The 17,130-nt window shown below is 43.6% G+C and overlaps 1 protein-coding gene across 3 annotated transcripts; it reads right to left on the reverse strand.

Moving 5' to 3' along the window:
• Window positions 1-385: 385 nt before the first annotated feature.
• On the reverse strand, window positions 386-16,997 carry ildr2 (immunoglobulin-like domain containing receptor 2). Of its 3 annotated transcripts, XM_061792556.1 has the most exons (10): window positions 16,808-16,997; window positions 12,344-12,673; window positions 10,810-10,929; window positions 8,825-8,881; window positions 6,692-6,838; window positions 6,422-6,610; window positions 5,308-5,424; window positions 4,891-5,092; window positions 2,807-3,428; window positions 386-692 (listed from the first exon to the last, which is right to left on the reverse strand). In XM_061792556.1, exons 1-10 carry the CDS (start codon window positions 16,845-16,847, stop codon window positions 657-659), a joined length of 1,860 nt encoding a protein of 619 aa, XP_061648540.1. In that variant the 5' UTR covers window positions 16,848-16,997; the 3' UTR covers window positions 386-656. The 3 variants fall into 3 exon arrangements, with proteins under 3 accessions (XP_061648540.1, XP_061648541.1, XP_061648542.1); XM_061792557.1 differs by lacking the exon at window positions 8,825-8,881; XM_061792558.1 differs by lacking the exon at window positions 5,308-5,424.
• Between the last annotated feature and the right edge of the window lie 133 nt (window positions 16,998-17,130).

Genomic DNA, 17,130 nt, shown 5'->3' on the forward strand with positions numbered 1-17,130 from the left:
CTAGCCCAAGTGGTGTACGCCAACACACGCATGACCTAAAAAAGCTCAAGCACTATAGAATATGCGATATATGTATTAATACATAAAGTATAGCGCTAATAGGGAACATACGCATCATACAACATGCCAAAAATATATTTTTATGAATATACGGTACCACTGTCCAATATTTTTTTTATTAAAAAACTGATTTTAAAAGAGTTTCTACTTTATGTCTGCAGGGGAAAAACTTAAAATGATTTTAAAAAATAATGTTCTTACTTTTAATCTAAAAAACAACCCAAATTACTTTTGCTTTTGCAAGTCAAACTTCATGTAGCGATACCAACAACCAACATTTTCCTCTGTGATATTAACATGAACCAAGAGGCACAAAAACATGACATCATTCAATACCGGTGTTTTTTATTTGAAGAGAGCAAATAAATTCTGCAGAACAATTGCAAGGTTCAGTGTTTACAAATAGAAAGACATATACAAGAATACAAAAAAATGAAACAAATGAACCTGAGTTGCACGGTTGTGATAATAAAAGTGCGTCACTGGTGAGGCGCGAGCAAAAGTCCCTCCAGTCTATACCGAGTCATTAATCTGGTGCATACTGCACAGTGGAATGGATGGAGTTAGCTCCAACAGGATGGGTGGTGAAGCTATGGTCACACTATGAGAGTGTTCCTGCTCAGTGCTGTGCTCTGTTGAGGAAATACAGTGAGAGACAAACGTGTTAGAAACGTGCATTCATGCTGGAGATGGAAAGGGGCCCAATCTTGAGATTGGGTTCGAGCAGTTCATTGGGAACATGTGGACATTTAATAGCAGTTGCAACATCTGAATCACAAAAGTAAAGCAACATTCGACTTTTAGAAAACAGGTTGATGCATCACACCATATGCCCCCATATGCCATGCAAATATGTCTCCCTAGGTGACTTGTTAGGCTTAACAAATGGTCAAAGGTCAAGTGTATTTTCCTTCCATGGACTGGAAGTCAGATGGGCTTTGGTCTTTTGCTGACAAGAAGAGCAAAGAAATCAATAAAACGATGTGGCAAAGGTATTGGGACATGTGGTCATTCCACTCCACAGTCAAGTGAAATTGGAAGAAAATATGGAATTGCTCAGCCCCCTTTCACGGTTCCTGCCCATTTCTCCATAATGGTCCTTTTTATTCAGTTTGAAACTTTCATCCATTATACGCCTTATCCTCATTAGGGATGCGGACGAGCTGGAGCCGACCCCAGCTGACTTTGGGCGAGAGGCCACGTACACCCTGGACCGGTGGCAAGCCAATCACGGGCCACATATAGACAAACGAGCTTTCGCATTCGCACCTACGCAAGGCTCCAGACTGCGACCAAAATGGTCGCATATGCAACCCTTTTTTTCAGTGTTTGCGAGTAAAGATTTCAAGTGGTCGCACACGTTTTAATGCTCCCTTAACACAGTCCCGCTATATAAAGACATGGTGGTTTTTCACTGCTTTAGGTAATCATTTTGAAAATGTATACCTACTTTTGCCGCTGACAAAGGCGCAGATAGCACCGGTACCCACTCAAATTGCTAATGACATCGATCCGGCCCCTGTTCCTAAAGTTGGATCTCGAACTTGGCAAGGGAGACGACTCTTACAAGCTCTACATAAAACTTACGGTATCTTCTTCTCACTACACTAAAACACTACATGTTTTGCTGTGCGCGTGTAAGGCCGAGAAGCGCTGGGAGCACACCAACTCTGGCCTTACGCTTTATAAATTCCGACTCTCGGTGCAAGTTGTACACACCGTCACCACACCGCGTTATGAGTCTCACTCGTCCCACACTGTAAAACAGGCAGTGGTTGCTCAACTTAAAATTAAGTCGCAATTTACACTGATATTTGTATATGTATCTCTACTGAGGTAGGTAACACTTGTGGCATATACTTAACACTAGATGAATTGAAATACCTTCACAATATACGTGGAGATAGTTGCATCTTTTCTTTTTAAACTTTGAGCCAACACCTAATTCTTTACAGTGTGAACCAGGTAGCCGCGCAGTGCCTGTTCCATTGTTCAGGGGGGAAAAAAACAAATAAAAACACATTTTTATGCTTGTATGCGCCATAGAGAAATCCTATCATACTATTTCTGTTATTTAAAATGTGAATTCCATATACAGTTTACATTATTATGTTTATTTGCATAAATGTGTCGTCGTCGTTTAAACCAAACATGTAAAAATAAAACATTTTGCAATTGACATGAAGTTTTGGCTGGTGATTTGCATTCCAGACAATGTTAATCATGAATGACGAGGGTTGATCAGGTACAGTTTTTTTTTTTTTTTTTTAAACAATTCATTATTGTTTGGCTATGATCTCAAAAAAAAATTTTTTTTTGTGTGTAATATATAATGCATGGTCATGCTGTACCTCCCCCAAAAAGAGTGCGACAAACAAATCATGTGCCGGTGCGACCCACTGAAAAAGTTGGTCGCTTAGTGCAAAAGTTAGTGTAGAGCCGTGCTACGGACAATTGAGAGTTCTCAATGAACCTAACATGCATGATTTTGCAATGTGGGGGGAAGCTGGAGTACCCACAGAAAAGCCACACAAATACAAGCAGATCAATCAAAGTTCAGTCAGAAGGGCCAGAACTGAGATTCAAAATTCCCGAAACTCTCTACTGTATCTGTAAAAAGCCATAAAAACAACTTGCTTTTAAAAAGGCCATGTCGCGGGGGTGTCTGAACGATGGACGGCGATATAGCGGCAGAACACTGTAGACAGGCTGTCTGTCTTTTTTTTCCCTGCTACAAGTAACTCACCAGGTTGCGTCGCCTATCTTTCTCCAGTGGCGGGAGGGACATCGCCTGCTGGGGCTGCATGTACGACAAAGGCCTCACGGCAGGCTCGGAGGCGTCAAACCGCTCCGTTCTGACAGAATCAACGGGACGGTGCCAGTCGGGGCTCAGGCCGGTCCGGCGGTAGCGTTCCGCCTCGCGCTCCGAGTACGGAGGCAGAGGGTCTTCCTCTTCTGGACGGTGGCTAGGCGAGCGGCTGTAGGAGCTGTTGCCGCCCTTGCCTCTGGAGCTGCCTTTGGAGGGCGTGTCGCTGTCCTCATCCGGCCTCGCGCCGACTTTGCTCTCCATCGCTCGGCTGAGGAAGTCGCCATCGTAGTCCCTGTGACGGGGCGGTCGGGAGGCGAGTTCGCCGTCCCACGTGCCCCTTCTCTTCTGGGGTAAAGGCAAGGGACTTGCACGATCCCAGCCGTCGTCTTCATCTCTGTAGCGACGTCTCGGAAGGCTGCACTCCCGTACGTGCGGATGCTCGGCCCGACGGCTACGGGAATCGTACGACTGTGCGAATTCCTCCAGCTCATCCAGCGAGCCGGCGCGGCCCCTCCTGCTCAAAGTCTTTCTCTGGAGGTGCTCCGAGCGAGCGTTCCACCTGTGGGAATGGATGTGACACAACGTGGTCACGTGGAGGTCGCACGCATCAAAAGATAACTCCATGCGTTTTGCTTTTTGGAAAAAACATCCCGAAAAATGTCATGCTGGATTTGCTTGGCTTTTTTGCGACACTTCCGAAAGATCAAACGCCATTGGGCTTGAGACGTCAGCATATCAAGCAAGATTAGGAAAACTATTTTTTGGTTGTCGTAGACGTTAAGGTGATGATTGTAAATAACTCAATTATTTTAATATTCGGTTTATTAATGTTTCAGCGAAAAGTAAAAGATAGCATTGTCGAAATAGTTTTAGTGCGGTAAATGTTGTATTCATTTATTCAAGTTTTAATATAGGCCTTTATTTTATAGGCCGGCATTTTGCAGTTCACAACAAAACAAAAGTAACGAGACGGGACGGGAAAGAGTGATGAATGGAACCAAATACTGTGTCAAATGTTTTTTCTTTTAGCTACCCTCTGATGAGGCACACGTTTAGTGTTTGTGTTACCGTGAGACAATGTTGATGTGAAGTTTGATGTAAATGACTAGTTTTACCTTCGGTGCAATGTTAGCTCAACGTTAAGCTCGCAAGACGACTGTTTCTACTGTTTGTCCAGTATGATAAAATAATGAATACTTTATTTGTGTGTCTGTCAACAGCTCTTATATTTGTTTGAAGATTGTAAATAAACGTTAAAGGATCAGTGCAAGAGTCAGATCATCTTTCGGCAGGATAGCGACAATGATAGTCAAGTGGACTAACCAAGGACGTCATTCGTATTGAACTTAAAACTTAGTAAACTATTTCCACATCCTTGAGCCACCGTTCTTAGGTTTGCTGCACAGACCCAGCATCTGCTGCTTCCAGTGAGGCATCCCTTTTGTTAATGCCGAAACACATGACTGGTGATTAGTTGACTTCAAGCCAGAGCGGTAAAGTTGACGCGTCCATCGGTTGGTTAAACCCCGAGGTGAGAACTCGGCGTACCTCGCAAGACCTCAGGACTAACTCAAGCATGTATTTGGCTTGTTCTGTGTCTTTTTTGCAAAACTAATTCCATAGGGATAAATGCCATCAGGCATCATGTCTCGGATGTCAGCAAACAAGCGCAAGATCTTAAGAGTAACTCAAGACCTCAGTTCAGTGAGCATCAAAGGATTAACTGTGCTTTGTTTTCTTTGACACTTATTCCAAAAGATGAAACGCCATCTGGTATGACATTATGCAAGATGTCAGCAAACAGTGCAGGATCTTAGAATACCTCACAGTAGCTCAGATGACCAAGCATCAGAGGATTAACTCTGTTCTGCTTTTCATTTCAAAAGATGAGACGTCGTGCATAACGTCGTGTAAGATGACACAACAATCTGTTCTACACAATTGGCCAAATTCTTACCAATTCGTCACTATACTCGTCCCTTTTCTTTATTTTCTCAATAGGCAGAAAGCACAAAACGCACCTCCTGTCCAGTTCATCGTCAGAGCGGTTGTCTCGTTCCCGCCTGCGTCTGCTGCTCTGTGCCGGCGGAGCCGCTCTTGGCAGCGACTGATCGTCGGCGTCGGCGATGGGCGGCAGCGCCTTCATCTGGACGGTGTGGTAGGTGTGTCTGAAATCTGCATTTCCTCCCTCATGGAGAGAACTGAGTTCTGACAGGCTACTAGCTGTTTGGGCACACGTATTATCACAACATGAAATGATGCAAATAATACATGCGGGACACAATTTCAAGTTAGGAAATGAATGGGAGGATTGGAATGGAAACTAGCACAACCTAATTTGCACAAACCATGCAAGACACAACTGGAAAACGACACACACGTGCGCAATGCCACGGCGCTACAGATTACACACAGCAGGCCAATCTGCAGTGCCTTACGTTGGAGTGCAGCAAGCCTGGCAGAGGGAACCTGAGCCAGCTCCTTTTCTATGTAGTACAGAACTTTCTCAGAGCCCCCGTGGTCCTGAACGGCTTTCAGATGATAACCGCTGCGTACTGCGGATATGGACACACACATATACACGTATACATGCAAGGGCTGCGCACAGACATACACTCGGTGGTCACCAAATTAGGTACACTTGCACAATATGTCCCTCTCATGTTGCTCAATTTATAAACAAAAAAATGGAAATGCATCTCAGTATTGTTCAGTGCATTTTTTTGGTACATTTGGTACACAAGATTGTGTGGATGTACCTAAGGAATTGCTTGCTGAGTAAATAGACTTATGGGTATTCCATTCATGCAAATGTAATCATATTAAGTAGACCAGAACAAAAACATGCTTCTACAGTACTTTGCAAAAGTCTTGGGCCACCATTTCTAGCCTTGTAATTTTAATAACCTTTTTTTTTTTTTTTTTTTACAGTAGTCACATTGACATAAAAATAGTAAAGACACATATATGGACTTTTTAGATTGTGATAGGCAGGTTTAAACAATTCCTCCAAAGTGAGGGGGGGGGGGGTTGCACTGAATGCTTTGGCCTATGGAATTGTTTTCTGATTGTTCATTTATTTTTCTGATTGTTCATTTCTTTTTCTGATTGTTCATTTATTTTTGTACAAAATGATATTAATATGTCAGACTGGTAAAGCGGTATTGGTGTCGCAGCTGGCATGGGTATGGGCGCATCCTAGCCACTTCGGCCGTGCATGCAGTGTGTGCTGTGGTATTAACGTTTCCCATGACAAAGGGTGGTCATAGTCATAGAAAATGTAATTGCAGCCACATGGGTGCTAATTTGAGCGGCACTATTACTATTTTCTTTCAAGCGGAAGACATACCATACGGCTAATTGAGGCATGTTGCCACTATTGAGGCTACTATTTCAGTATAGGGTCATTCATTATAGCCTTGCTAAAACAACAAATACACCGGTGGCCTAACAATTTTGCACTGTATTGCACATAACGTCATTATGAGTATGGAACTGTATGAGGGATGATAATGAACGGGTTAGTTGACGGTTAGCGTTTGTGACACTCACCTCCAGCCAGGTTATTTTCTACCGAGGGGATAGAGGCAATCGAGGGGACGGAGGCAATAGAGGTGAGCTTTGGCTCCATGCGGGATGAAGGGGCGAGAGGCACCATAGTGGGAACACCGGGAATGTAGTAGGGATATACGGGCATCTGAGCGGGCAGCCCGCTCTTCGCCTTCTTCCCGGCCTCGTATACTGCATGTGGAACAAGTGTGAAAACTTCAAAATGTCACTCGAGTCAAAGGACTGTTTGAAAAGACATGTTAAGTTACGTACGGTGCCGGGGGCAGCAACAGGTGTCGGGGCAGCAGCAGCACCTCACGTAGCAGCAGCAGGAGTGCGGGCAACACTGGCACCAGCAGATGCCCATAAACAGCAGGAACAAGATGCCGCCTAGCGCCACGCAGCCTACGAACGCCCACTCTGTATTACAGACACACACATATGCAGATACTTTAAAAGTATTAGGATCCAGGTGCTGTCTGACTGTAAGGAAACCCTCGTTTCTGCCGGGGGTTAGGTTCCAGGAAACCCCCGTAATAAATGACATCCGAGAAATGTATGCAATTCAATGCCAATGTGTGATATTTTTGGTACAGGTATTTTATTTGTTCACTTAAGGTTACCATCCACACACTCTACACAAGCACACGGCAATTAGAGGCAGGTGTGCTCTGCTTGAATGACCGGAACAACACCCCATGCAGACATGGCATGAACGGGGGATTTCCTGCCTTAAGCATTAGTAGCGTTGTTCCTCACACTGAAGGGCCTGGCAATGTAGTCAGTGAAAAGTATATCATGGGAACCCAGAATTTATTGTGGTGATGTTTTAAACTACAGTACTCTATTTGTAGAAAAGCTAAATGTTGCTCTTTACTCACATCCTTTCAATATAGGCTCAGGAGCCGGGAAAGGGGTCATGTGACAGCTGAAAGTTCCGAGGGGCAGGGTGTTCAGAGCATTCAGCGTCTGGAAGCTGACACTGTCGCAATTCTTGACCATTTTCAAGCCTTTGCAATCTTTTGTATTCATTTACATTTGGCAGGCTTGTTAACAAGACTCTTTTCTGTGACGTGTCACATTTACATGACATTTTTTGGCAACTTACCTGGGCCTTTGATTGTAAGTTTTACGTGACACTTTTACAGTCAATTACAGCTGGGTTGTGACAAATAAACAACTTGGAAGTTTTTGCTACCTGCGTTTGTGATTGGTGGAATGATGCTCACAGTGCATGTTGGGTATCAGCGTTCTTTTGCCTCCGACATCCCAGGATCTTGGGAGATGATTGACTACCGCGCATGTGCACATCGCAATGGCGATCATCAAACAACACTTCATGCAGCTCTATATCATATATAACTATCGTATATTATGGCATTGACTGCATTGTTTCACACTGTACCACATAGTGTCTGATTGTACCGCATCGTACTGTACCACAACGTGTCATACCACAGCCTATTGCAATGCATTGTGTCGTGTTGTATTGTTCGATACCGTATGATGTAATATGGCATTATTTTCTATCACACTGTACCACATTGTATCAGCGCATACTGTTCTATATCACACTTGATTACCTAAGAACATGACCTATTCTACTGCCCACAGTGGTATTCTCTTGAATAATTTCCCATTTGTGCTATTTAAGTAGAGATTTGAGGGCAAGTGACGCAGTTTGAAACGTCATACTAATTTGGACGCAGTGACTCGGAGAACCGGTACAAATTTCATGCGTGTGGGGAGATATGTATATAGATATGTCTCGAATTTGAAAGTGTTTCTTGACCAGATTTGCTACAGGTGATATCATAGAAAGACATTCCCCAAAAAGCCCCCACCACTCCCCTCACACGCACGCTGCCAACTCCGACTAAGACTTAAATCTTATCTCCCTCCAGTTTGTAACAAGAAGTGCACCCCCCCATTGGTAACAAACTTCTGCCAAGGATCCTGCACATATTTACAAATGGAGACAAACAAAATGTAGCGCAACATGCAAATTCATGAACTGAGATTTTTTCACTTGCGGTCTGTGTAAAGAAACAAATCAAATGAAAGATGAAACCTAGCAGTTTATGAAAATGGATTTGGTTGGGGGGATAAAAGGAAAGGAACACCATTGATTTAGTTAAACTTCCATAGGTTTGAGTTCCGTTTAAAGCCTCCCAATGAATTGTGCATTCAAAACAAGCGCAAACATGGAGCAAAATGGGAAAACTCCTAGCAAACAGCAGGGAATTCGTATGCAACGTCACAACGTGCTTGCAGAATTTAAGGAGCTCAAACACGAACACGTCAAAATATTGGTTGAATGCACTGACCAGTGGGAGTAAAATGTAAAAAAAGGAGGTAATAATGAGGAAAGAGGCAAAGCAAAGAGCTGAAGTGTTGAAAATGTACCTGGCATCATCTCCACATCAAACTCAGGTAGGATATCGGCTTGCTGCGATGTCCTGCCTGTGGAGAGACGCAGAGAAGAGGAGAAGGTCCGCAGAGGGAGCAGGAAGCAAGAGATGACATTTTGGGAGCAGCAAAGAGAAATTACGTCCGTGACTGGTGGTGATTGCTCGATTAATGGTTGGCTGTCACGAGGCCATTTTCTAGTTTGCCAATGGCGTCTGCTCCAGCCAGCTCGCATTTTCTGCGTCAAACTGAGAGCAAACGCATCACCGGAATTACTTCAAACTTAACGGAAAACAAGAATAATAATAGTGAATCAAGGATATGTAGGGTTCCATCGTAGACAAACTCATCGCTCATTTTGGTAGTTTCACCAATATATTTGTGTGTGTCAATGGGTGAATGAGAGGCATTCGCTTTGTTTTACTATTATTATTATTAAAATAAAAAACTTGAAAATGCAACACAGTTAACACATAATAAGGCGAGCAGCACTCCGCCCCCACACAATCTGAGGAATAGCATGCTTTTAGGTTGACAAAAGGGGGGGCCTGCATACTGTAAACTGGGACAGTTTCCCGCAATTTACCCTGGGAAGTAACCTAACAAAGGTCCTGCATATATGCACTATAACATCACATTTGTGCTCCATAAACAGCTTTAAAAGGAAAAACTAGGAGGCAAAGATGTTAGCCACCAACTACGGAACATGCAACGCAGGGTTCAACTTGGGATAAAATGCTACTCTGGCTTGGCATGCACATAGCACAACTCTTAATAAGACACAGAGAGAGTGTGAGTGGAGGAGTTAGGCAGCGAGTTGTTAAAGGATGAAGAGACATGTTGCAATAGTGGAGGGCTCGACACGAGTTGGCAAGGCAGAAAGGGTGAATGTCGAAGAAAACTGGAGCCTAAAGGAAAATAAAGTCCTATATAGCACTACCACTACTACTATATCAATAAATACTTTTGATATTTTGAATATATACAATCAGCGAAGCATGCATGACTACATACTATGTGCAAAAAAAGAACAAAATATACAAACAATGCCACAAAAGCTTGTGAAAGTCATGTAATGGCTGCTCAGTACAACATTGTTAATGTACACAAGAAAAGTGTATGCCAATCATGAATCAAAACATGTTGTTATTGTCACAAATGCAAGCCAGGCGCCTACTCGTTGTGATGCTAATCTAGTTGTCAGCCGTCGATGACACAATTACATAAACCTCAGCCGGGTATACTACTGTGTTGACCTACTCTTTAATATTTTCTCTCTCTTCATGTCATCACCAGCCACCCTTAACACACCCCAAGCTCGTTGAAAATAAAGCCTGTTGGCACGGCAACAGGTGTACGGAAATATATATGCATGGAAACCACTGTATTTTTGTCTCGCGCTGGTTTTCAAAATGGGGTCCCTACACCTTCGCTCGGGGGTGAGGCAAAGTCAATTGCAATGAATTGGCTTAGCTTCGCAATGGGCCCATTAGAAGCTCTAAAACAGTAAAAACAGTACAATGGCGACAGATCTGTTCACGTTGACATCTGTGCATGAATAGAGTTGTTATTTTAGAACAAAAAAGCATAATTGTTCGAGAATATAGTCCTCATCTTTTGCCATCTTTTTCCAGAATAAAAGGTCATATACTGTTTATCTCTCCTGTAAGTGGTTCCTGGACCCACAAAGTTTGAGAACCCTGATATGTCACGCATGTGTCAAAGTGGTTATCTTAAGTAAATGTGAGGTGGGACAGACAGAAGGGTCAGTCAAGAAGGAGCAGAAGCACTCAGGACTCATCTCCATGGAAGCCATTGTATCTTCTGTTTGGAATGCAAAGATTTGCTAACCAGAACCACAATAATAAAATTGGTGTTTCATAAATCTCACCATCAAAAGTGAACATTATCGTCCCTGTGAAGGCAGATTTATTTCTCTGTTCTTCTCAGTTGATTGGTGTACCTAATGAAGTTTTTCGTACCTAGCACCAGCAACTCCAGCTGGGCCTCGTCCTTGCCGTCGAGGTCGTCGGCGATGACCACTTTGCAGAAATACACTCCGCTGTCGCCCCACTGCACCTGACCGATGCGCAGCTCGGCTTCTGCGAGACGAGAAAGCAGGTTTTATGAACCCGTCGACTGCATCCAATGTTAAATGTCTACGAGATTAGAATCATGATTGATGCAATCACTAATAGCGACGAATAGAATGCACACGTTCCAAACGTGAGTCAACATTTTAACAACATTTCAAAGGGTGTATGACGACAGTGGATTCGCGGGAACGGGAATAAGGACTGATTAACTGCGTAACCATTTTGTTGATTGTGCGGACTTGATTCTTGACCTGAGCTGCGAGGTAGGCGGAGATCTTCGCTAGTGACGTAGATAAGCTCGAGAAAATCAAATGTCCTGGTTTTAGGCCTCTCGGCAGAAAAAACGTCTGAGACTCAGGAATGCGTGGATGATTTTAATTCAAATTTCACGTTTACAGAGGCACCATAGAGCCATTTTTTCCTTTGGTAAAATAAGCACCTCTAAGAAAGAATTCTAAATTGTGCGACCTTAGGATTGTTCCGCTGTCACCTGTATATTGTTGCAAAGATTGAGATTCGTGCGCCTATTGAACGTAGCACTCTAGCATATTATGAGAAGACGTGTGCACGTCCTGATAAGGTTTGGTGGTAAAAAGGGGTCCACGGTTGAATCAAAGTGATAAAGGGGGCTCGTATTCACAGGTGGTTCGGGCCTATTCTGAGGTCAACACAAAAGGCATTTATTTATTTAGAGCAGTGACACCCACTACTGCGCTGCGACAGATCATCAAGGCTTCTGCGGGAAATGATCTAATTTCATTTCATTTGTCCGAAAATTCATTACGCAGAACAATTGGTGGCAGTGTGTACACTTACACCCTTGTGCCACGCCCCCTACAAATATTAATGAGAAATCTGGCAGCCGTTAACCAACGAATTGCTTGGAAAATGGCCTCCTGGGCATTTCCAACCCAAATGATCTTGTAAACTCCACCAAAGGATGTCAAAGATTATGAAAATATAATAATAATTGTTCTTTTTTCTGTCCTTAGCTACAAATGACCTGGCGAATACGAATGGCCTTAAGGGTTTGCCCACCCTTAATCATCACTGTCAGACGGAAATCTCATGTCCAAATTTGGTCAATTTCATATTTTTTCACAAATCAATACTATTGGTCAGTCCCCACGTGGGTCCGATTTATGTATTTATTTTGTATTGTTAACAAATGATTGACCAATCTAAAACGGCTTCCTCTTTTGAATAACCATGCAATGTTAATGACTCAATAAACGTGCCATTTTTGGGCTCTCCTGAAAATGAAAAGTTTTGGAGATGCGAGGATTTCGCCAGACGCCAGCGATTCGTGCCCTGCCATTGGCTGGCGACCAGTACGGAGTTTAACAAGGACGAGCGCTATACAAAATGGATGCATGGATATTTTTAAAGACTACATGAAAAGAATAATAAATGCTATTACTGTTTATGATGGCGATGTCCCTGTTCTTGTAGTGCTCCGCCAGCGTCATTGAGGATCCTTGCGCCGAAGCCACCACCCGAACCGTGCGGCCGCTGTCGGCGCAGTCCAGGTGGGACTTGGCGGGCAGCTCCGAGGCCTGCGCAGCCGGGCGGTGCGGCAGCTTGAACGAGTCACGGGTACGGTCGTGGCAGTAGGACTTGTACCACCACTGCACCACCGGCGCCTGGGTGGAGGACGTCTGGTAGTGACACGGTAGGACCATCGACTGGAAGAGCATGGCGAACTGCCGCTTCTCCGGCACCGTGACGTGCACGCCATCGCAAGTGCACACTGACAAAGATGTAAGAATTAGGTTTTGTGGAAAAAAACATTCAAGTACCAATCGAGAATTACTCAAACAAAGACTTGAAGACATGGGTACTTGTCCAGTTTTATTATCTTTGCAAATAGGTCAGACAAATTTGACATGGGAACATGCAGCATCTCATAGCTCTGGCCAAGGGGGGGGGGGGGGGTTCTTACACTGAACCTTTTTTAAACCTTCCTACATGTAAATGGCTCAGAGCAATGACCAATTGCAGGAAGACCGAAAATTGGTCAGACAGAAAACAGCATGAAAAGATTCAGTGGGGCGTCTCAATAGGGAAATGCATACAGTCGCTTCCATACCTCCACCTTTCGCTATTGTGCTTGATCAGACAAACTGGAATCGCTCTTGAATCATCTCATTTGTCCCAAGTGTTGCGATTCACTATTAAAGGTCGAGGAACACACTGAAATAAGTTGTACTATAACATTTTCCATTACAAGGTCAACAGGCGTCGTAATCTTTCTGGTTTCTGAATCCATCCATCCATCCATCCATCCGTCCGTCCATCCGTTTCCTGAGCCGCTTATCCTCACAAGAGTGCTGGAGCCTATCCCAGCTATCATCGGGCAGGAGGCGGGGAACCTGAACGGGTTGCCAGCCAATCGCAGGGCACACATAAACAAACAACCATTCGCACTTACATTCACACCTAGGGGCAATTTAGAGACTTCAATTAAACTAGCATGCATGTTTTGGGGATGTTGGAGGAAACCGGAGTGCCCGGAGAAAACCCACGCAGGCACGGGGAGAACATGCAAACTCCACACAGGCGGGACCGGGGATTGAACCCCGGCCCTCAGAACTGTGAGGCAGACGGTTTCTGAATCCTTTTGAGCTATTTTTAGAATCCTTTCCAAAATATGTTTGACTTCTGCATGAAGAACAAAGGCAAAATAGCGGACACGAATGCAGTGATGAGCTCAAACGTAATCGCACCACATCAAAGCACTTACTAAGTGACGTGATTGTTGATTTTGATTTGTGTGCTGAAGCAACTGAGGCTAAGGCTGGATTTACACTGCAGGCCCTCTCTAATGTTCTGAACATTGGCACTTATTTTAGAGTTGTGGACTTACAAACGATGTCTGCACAAAAGTTATTTTACAATTAATTTCTGATGGTTTTCAGCAAATGTAGGCCTGCCCACATTTAGTTGTAAGCCTGTGTGAGTCTGTGAAGCCGCCGTAGCCGTGCTTTGTTAAAATCGACCGTCGTGATTCGTCCTTTGCAGAGGGCGGCCGTATGAGCTCAGTGATTTATTTCCGCCTAGTTTTGCGAGCTGTTTGTTGTATTGTTTGGATCGCTCGCTCAACTTTGAAAAACAGTTTTGGAAGATGATGTAACACAGGCGTTTGCTTTCATGAAGTCTTTGTACGGTCAGGGGCGTCGCTTCACCGCGGACATTTGACGGTATGGCTGGCTGTCAACATGGCGCCGTGTTCCTACCATTTTATCAGACTTAGACCCTTGAAAAAGAGTTTTGGATGATGACCAGCTACCATTAGACTACCCGTGCTGCATATATTAATAGTTTTAATTCTGGTTCTGATACAAACTGATACAAACTGGGATCTTGACACGAGTGTTGTTAACAACCCTGCCAAAGTTGAATGATTACAAAAAAAGGAGGCTTCACAAACATGAAAAATCAAAACAATAAAAAACGTACTGTAATAATAAATAATAAATGTCAAAATGTGTTGCTGCACCGTTTGTGTTCAAATATTAGTTGCTTAAAGTGCTATATCTGCGTTTTCCTTAATGTGCTAACATTATCATTACGCTAGCGCACTAATGGCGATGTGCTTGTTTTAAATATATAATGCGTAATCCTCCTAGTTTAATTTTTTGTTTGACAGTAAATTTTAACTGTGAGTGGCATTAAAACAGTTTCAAGCCTCGTTTTTTGAATAATTGTTCCCCATTTGCCAGTGTTGCGTCTTGTGAAGTGAGTAGTTCACTGCCACCATACAGCGCTTATATCTCAGGTTAGCGCTTGCAACTCAAAGTAAAACATCAGCTGAATGACGAAAAACTTGGAAGTGAGGTCCCTCATATCTCAAGGTACCACTTATTTTGTTTTTTTTTTGGTGGTGTGCCCTGAGATTTTTCTAATGTGATATATGTGCCCTTGCTCAGTAAAGGTTGGGGAACACTGACTTCACCAACCGAAACAATTACGTTGCACTTCTAGAAGCAGCCGTGGCGGCCCTGGTTGATAACTTGTCCGGTATCAAAACAAAAGGCAGACGTTCGGTGAGTGTGTTGGGGGGGAGGCTGCCAGGGTCACGGGGGTGAAATTCCAATGTGTGTGTGTGTGTATGGGAGGGGGGGGGGGGGGGGTGCATTCATCAGGAGGGAGTATGAAGAGGCAGGGGGTAGTCATCAAAAAGGGAGGGTGGCGGGGGGTGGATGGAGCAGGCAGACACTTGTGGCTGCTTCCTACCGTGGCAAGTTAACTTGAGGTGCGGCAGGAAATCGCTGTAAACAACTCCTAAAGACGGGAAATGACAAACAAGGAGCAACTGCCTTCAAAAGACACACCTGATAGCAAAGCCAGTTGGAAATCTTCACGCACTGCTGAATCATAAATGCTTCGGCTGCATATATATGAGGATGCGTAAGTAGTTTTCACAACTCCAGGGGCGACCAAGCTCTAAAATTCCTCCCACAAGTCTTCCCTTTGTTTCCCAACGTCAGTAAGCTGTACCCCCCTCCTCCTGTCCCACTTGAGGACCAGAAAGGGGTTGGGAGTTTATTCACTCACAACCAATGAGAAGATCCGGCCCGGCCCGGCTGCGTGTGAACAGACCAATTGACTGCAAAGGATTAATAGCGAAGCGTTACATCCCACGAATACAGTCAGCGAGCGTGAGCATAGAGGAACCTGAATGCATCATTTCAATCAGACTCGTAAATATTATTGTGTACAGCCGGTGTTACTCACCGCAGCTTTAATAAAAGGTGCGAGAGAGGCAAACGGTTGCCGGTGAATGTAGTTTGAAGCAAGGTTGGCCAAACATGGGGTCGGGGCCTAAAATGGACAATTTCTTTCAATCAGGCAAATCATTTCTTGCCAAACGGCTTTTTGACTCATGTTTGTTGTGTTCTGCACAGCTGTTATGGCAAGACATGATGTTTTAAACGTGTATACCAGGGACAAAGCGGCATGTTTCCTGTCTATCTTTTCCTTTCCACATTTCCTGCTTTTTTTCTTTACTCAGTTGGACATTCCTTTATGTAGACTCATTTGTCCAACAAAAGCTTCACTCTGATAAGGACTCGCAATCCAGCTCCATGTTTGATAAGAAAAAAAAAAAAAAAGAGATTGTTTTGAAAATAAAAACAACGAAAATCTTTTTGTAGGTACAAATTAGCCATGCATGCGTTGCATCTGTTTCATTGTGGGGGACCCTGCCCATTTTTTCCCCCAGATAAATATAACAAAAATCACGTAACTCGGAGATACATTGTTGGACAGCGATGATAAATTTCAAATCATAGTTTAAGAGTTGTTCCATACTTAAATTTAGTGTGGTGTATTAAACTGTACTAATCATTTCTTTTATACTTATTTGCTACAGTTATTACTAACCCATGATTATTATTCGATCTCGTAGGGATTATTATAAGGATATTCGCATTATAAAAGTCGTGTGTGTATAATATATAATATTAGTAGATTCATTTACATTAATAGGGTACATTCGCCAGTTATTATTTTATATAACCTGTGAATATTGTGTTTATTGATTTTATTTTTGAATAAATGACCTCTGACAAAGTAGGGGCAGGAGAGAAAGTCAATTAACATGCATGCTGAAAATTGTTGGAAGCCGGGCGGGCAATCCATAAAGCACGTAGCCAAAAAAACTGTATCCCAAATAGCATCCCATAAAGTGTATAAACACGTCAGCAGCAGCCTATACAACTATTCATCTCGGTGCTTTGAAGTTGAGTCGCTGGTGAAACAACATTCAAGGGTTGAAAACGCGATGAAAACTCTTTTTCATCGTCCGTCTGGCAGTTACAACGGTTGCACAAGTGGCTTCAACAACCAGCCGAAACGCAAAAACACAACAATTACGACTTACCCAAGGCTCCCACTAAAACAGCCAAGCGATAGAAAGTCATCGTTAAGTCCGTTTGGCGGTCAGGAGCACTTTGTTTATTTATGTGTGCATGTTTATCCTCCTCTCGGTTGCTGTCGAGTCGACCGACCGACCGCCGCCGCTGCTGGATGAACGAAGGACGGAAGGGACTCGCTCACACTCCGACCAAAATGAGCAAACCGGACCGAACCGCTTTATGACGGGTGGGCGGGGCGTACAAACGTCCCGGATTTTCTTATTGATGCCTTATTGAAAATGATAGACGTTAATGTATTGTTAATAAGAAGGATGTGCATACAAAATAA

The sequence above is a fragment of the Phyllopteryx taeniolatus genome, chromosome 12, assembly GCF_024500385.1.
Source record: "Phyllopteryx taeniolatus isolate TA_2022b chromosome 12, UOR_Ptae_1.2, whole genome shotgun sequence".
Taxonomy (NCBI): Eukaryota; Metazoa; Chordata; class Actinopteri; order Syngnathiformes; family Syngnathidae; genus Phyllopteryx; species Phyllopteryx taeniolatus.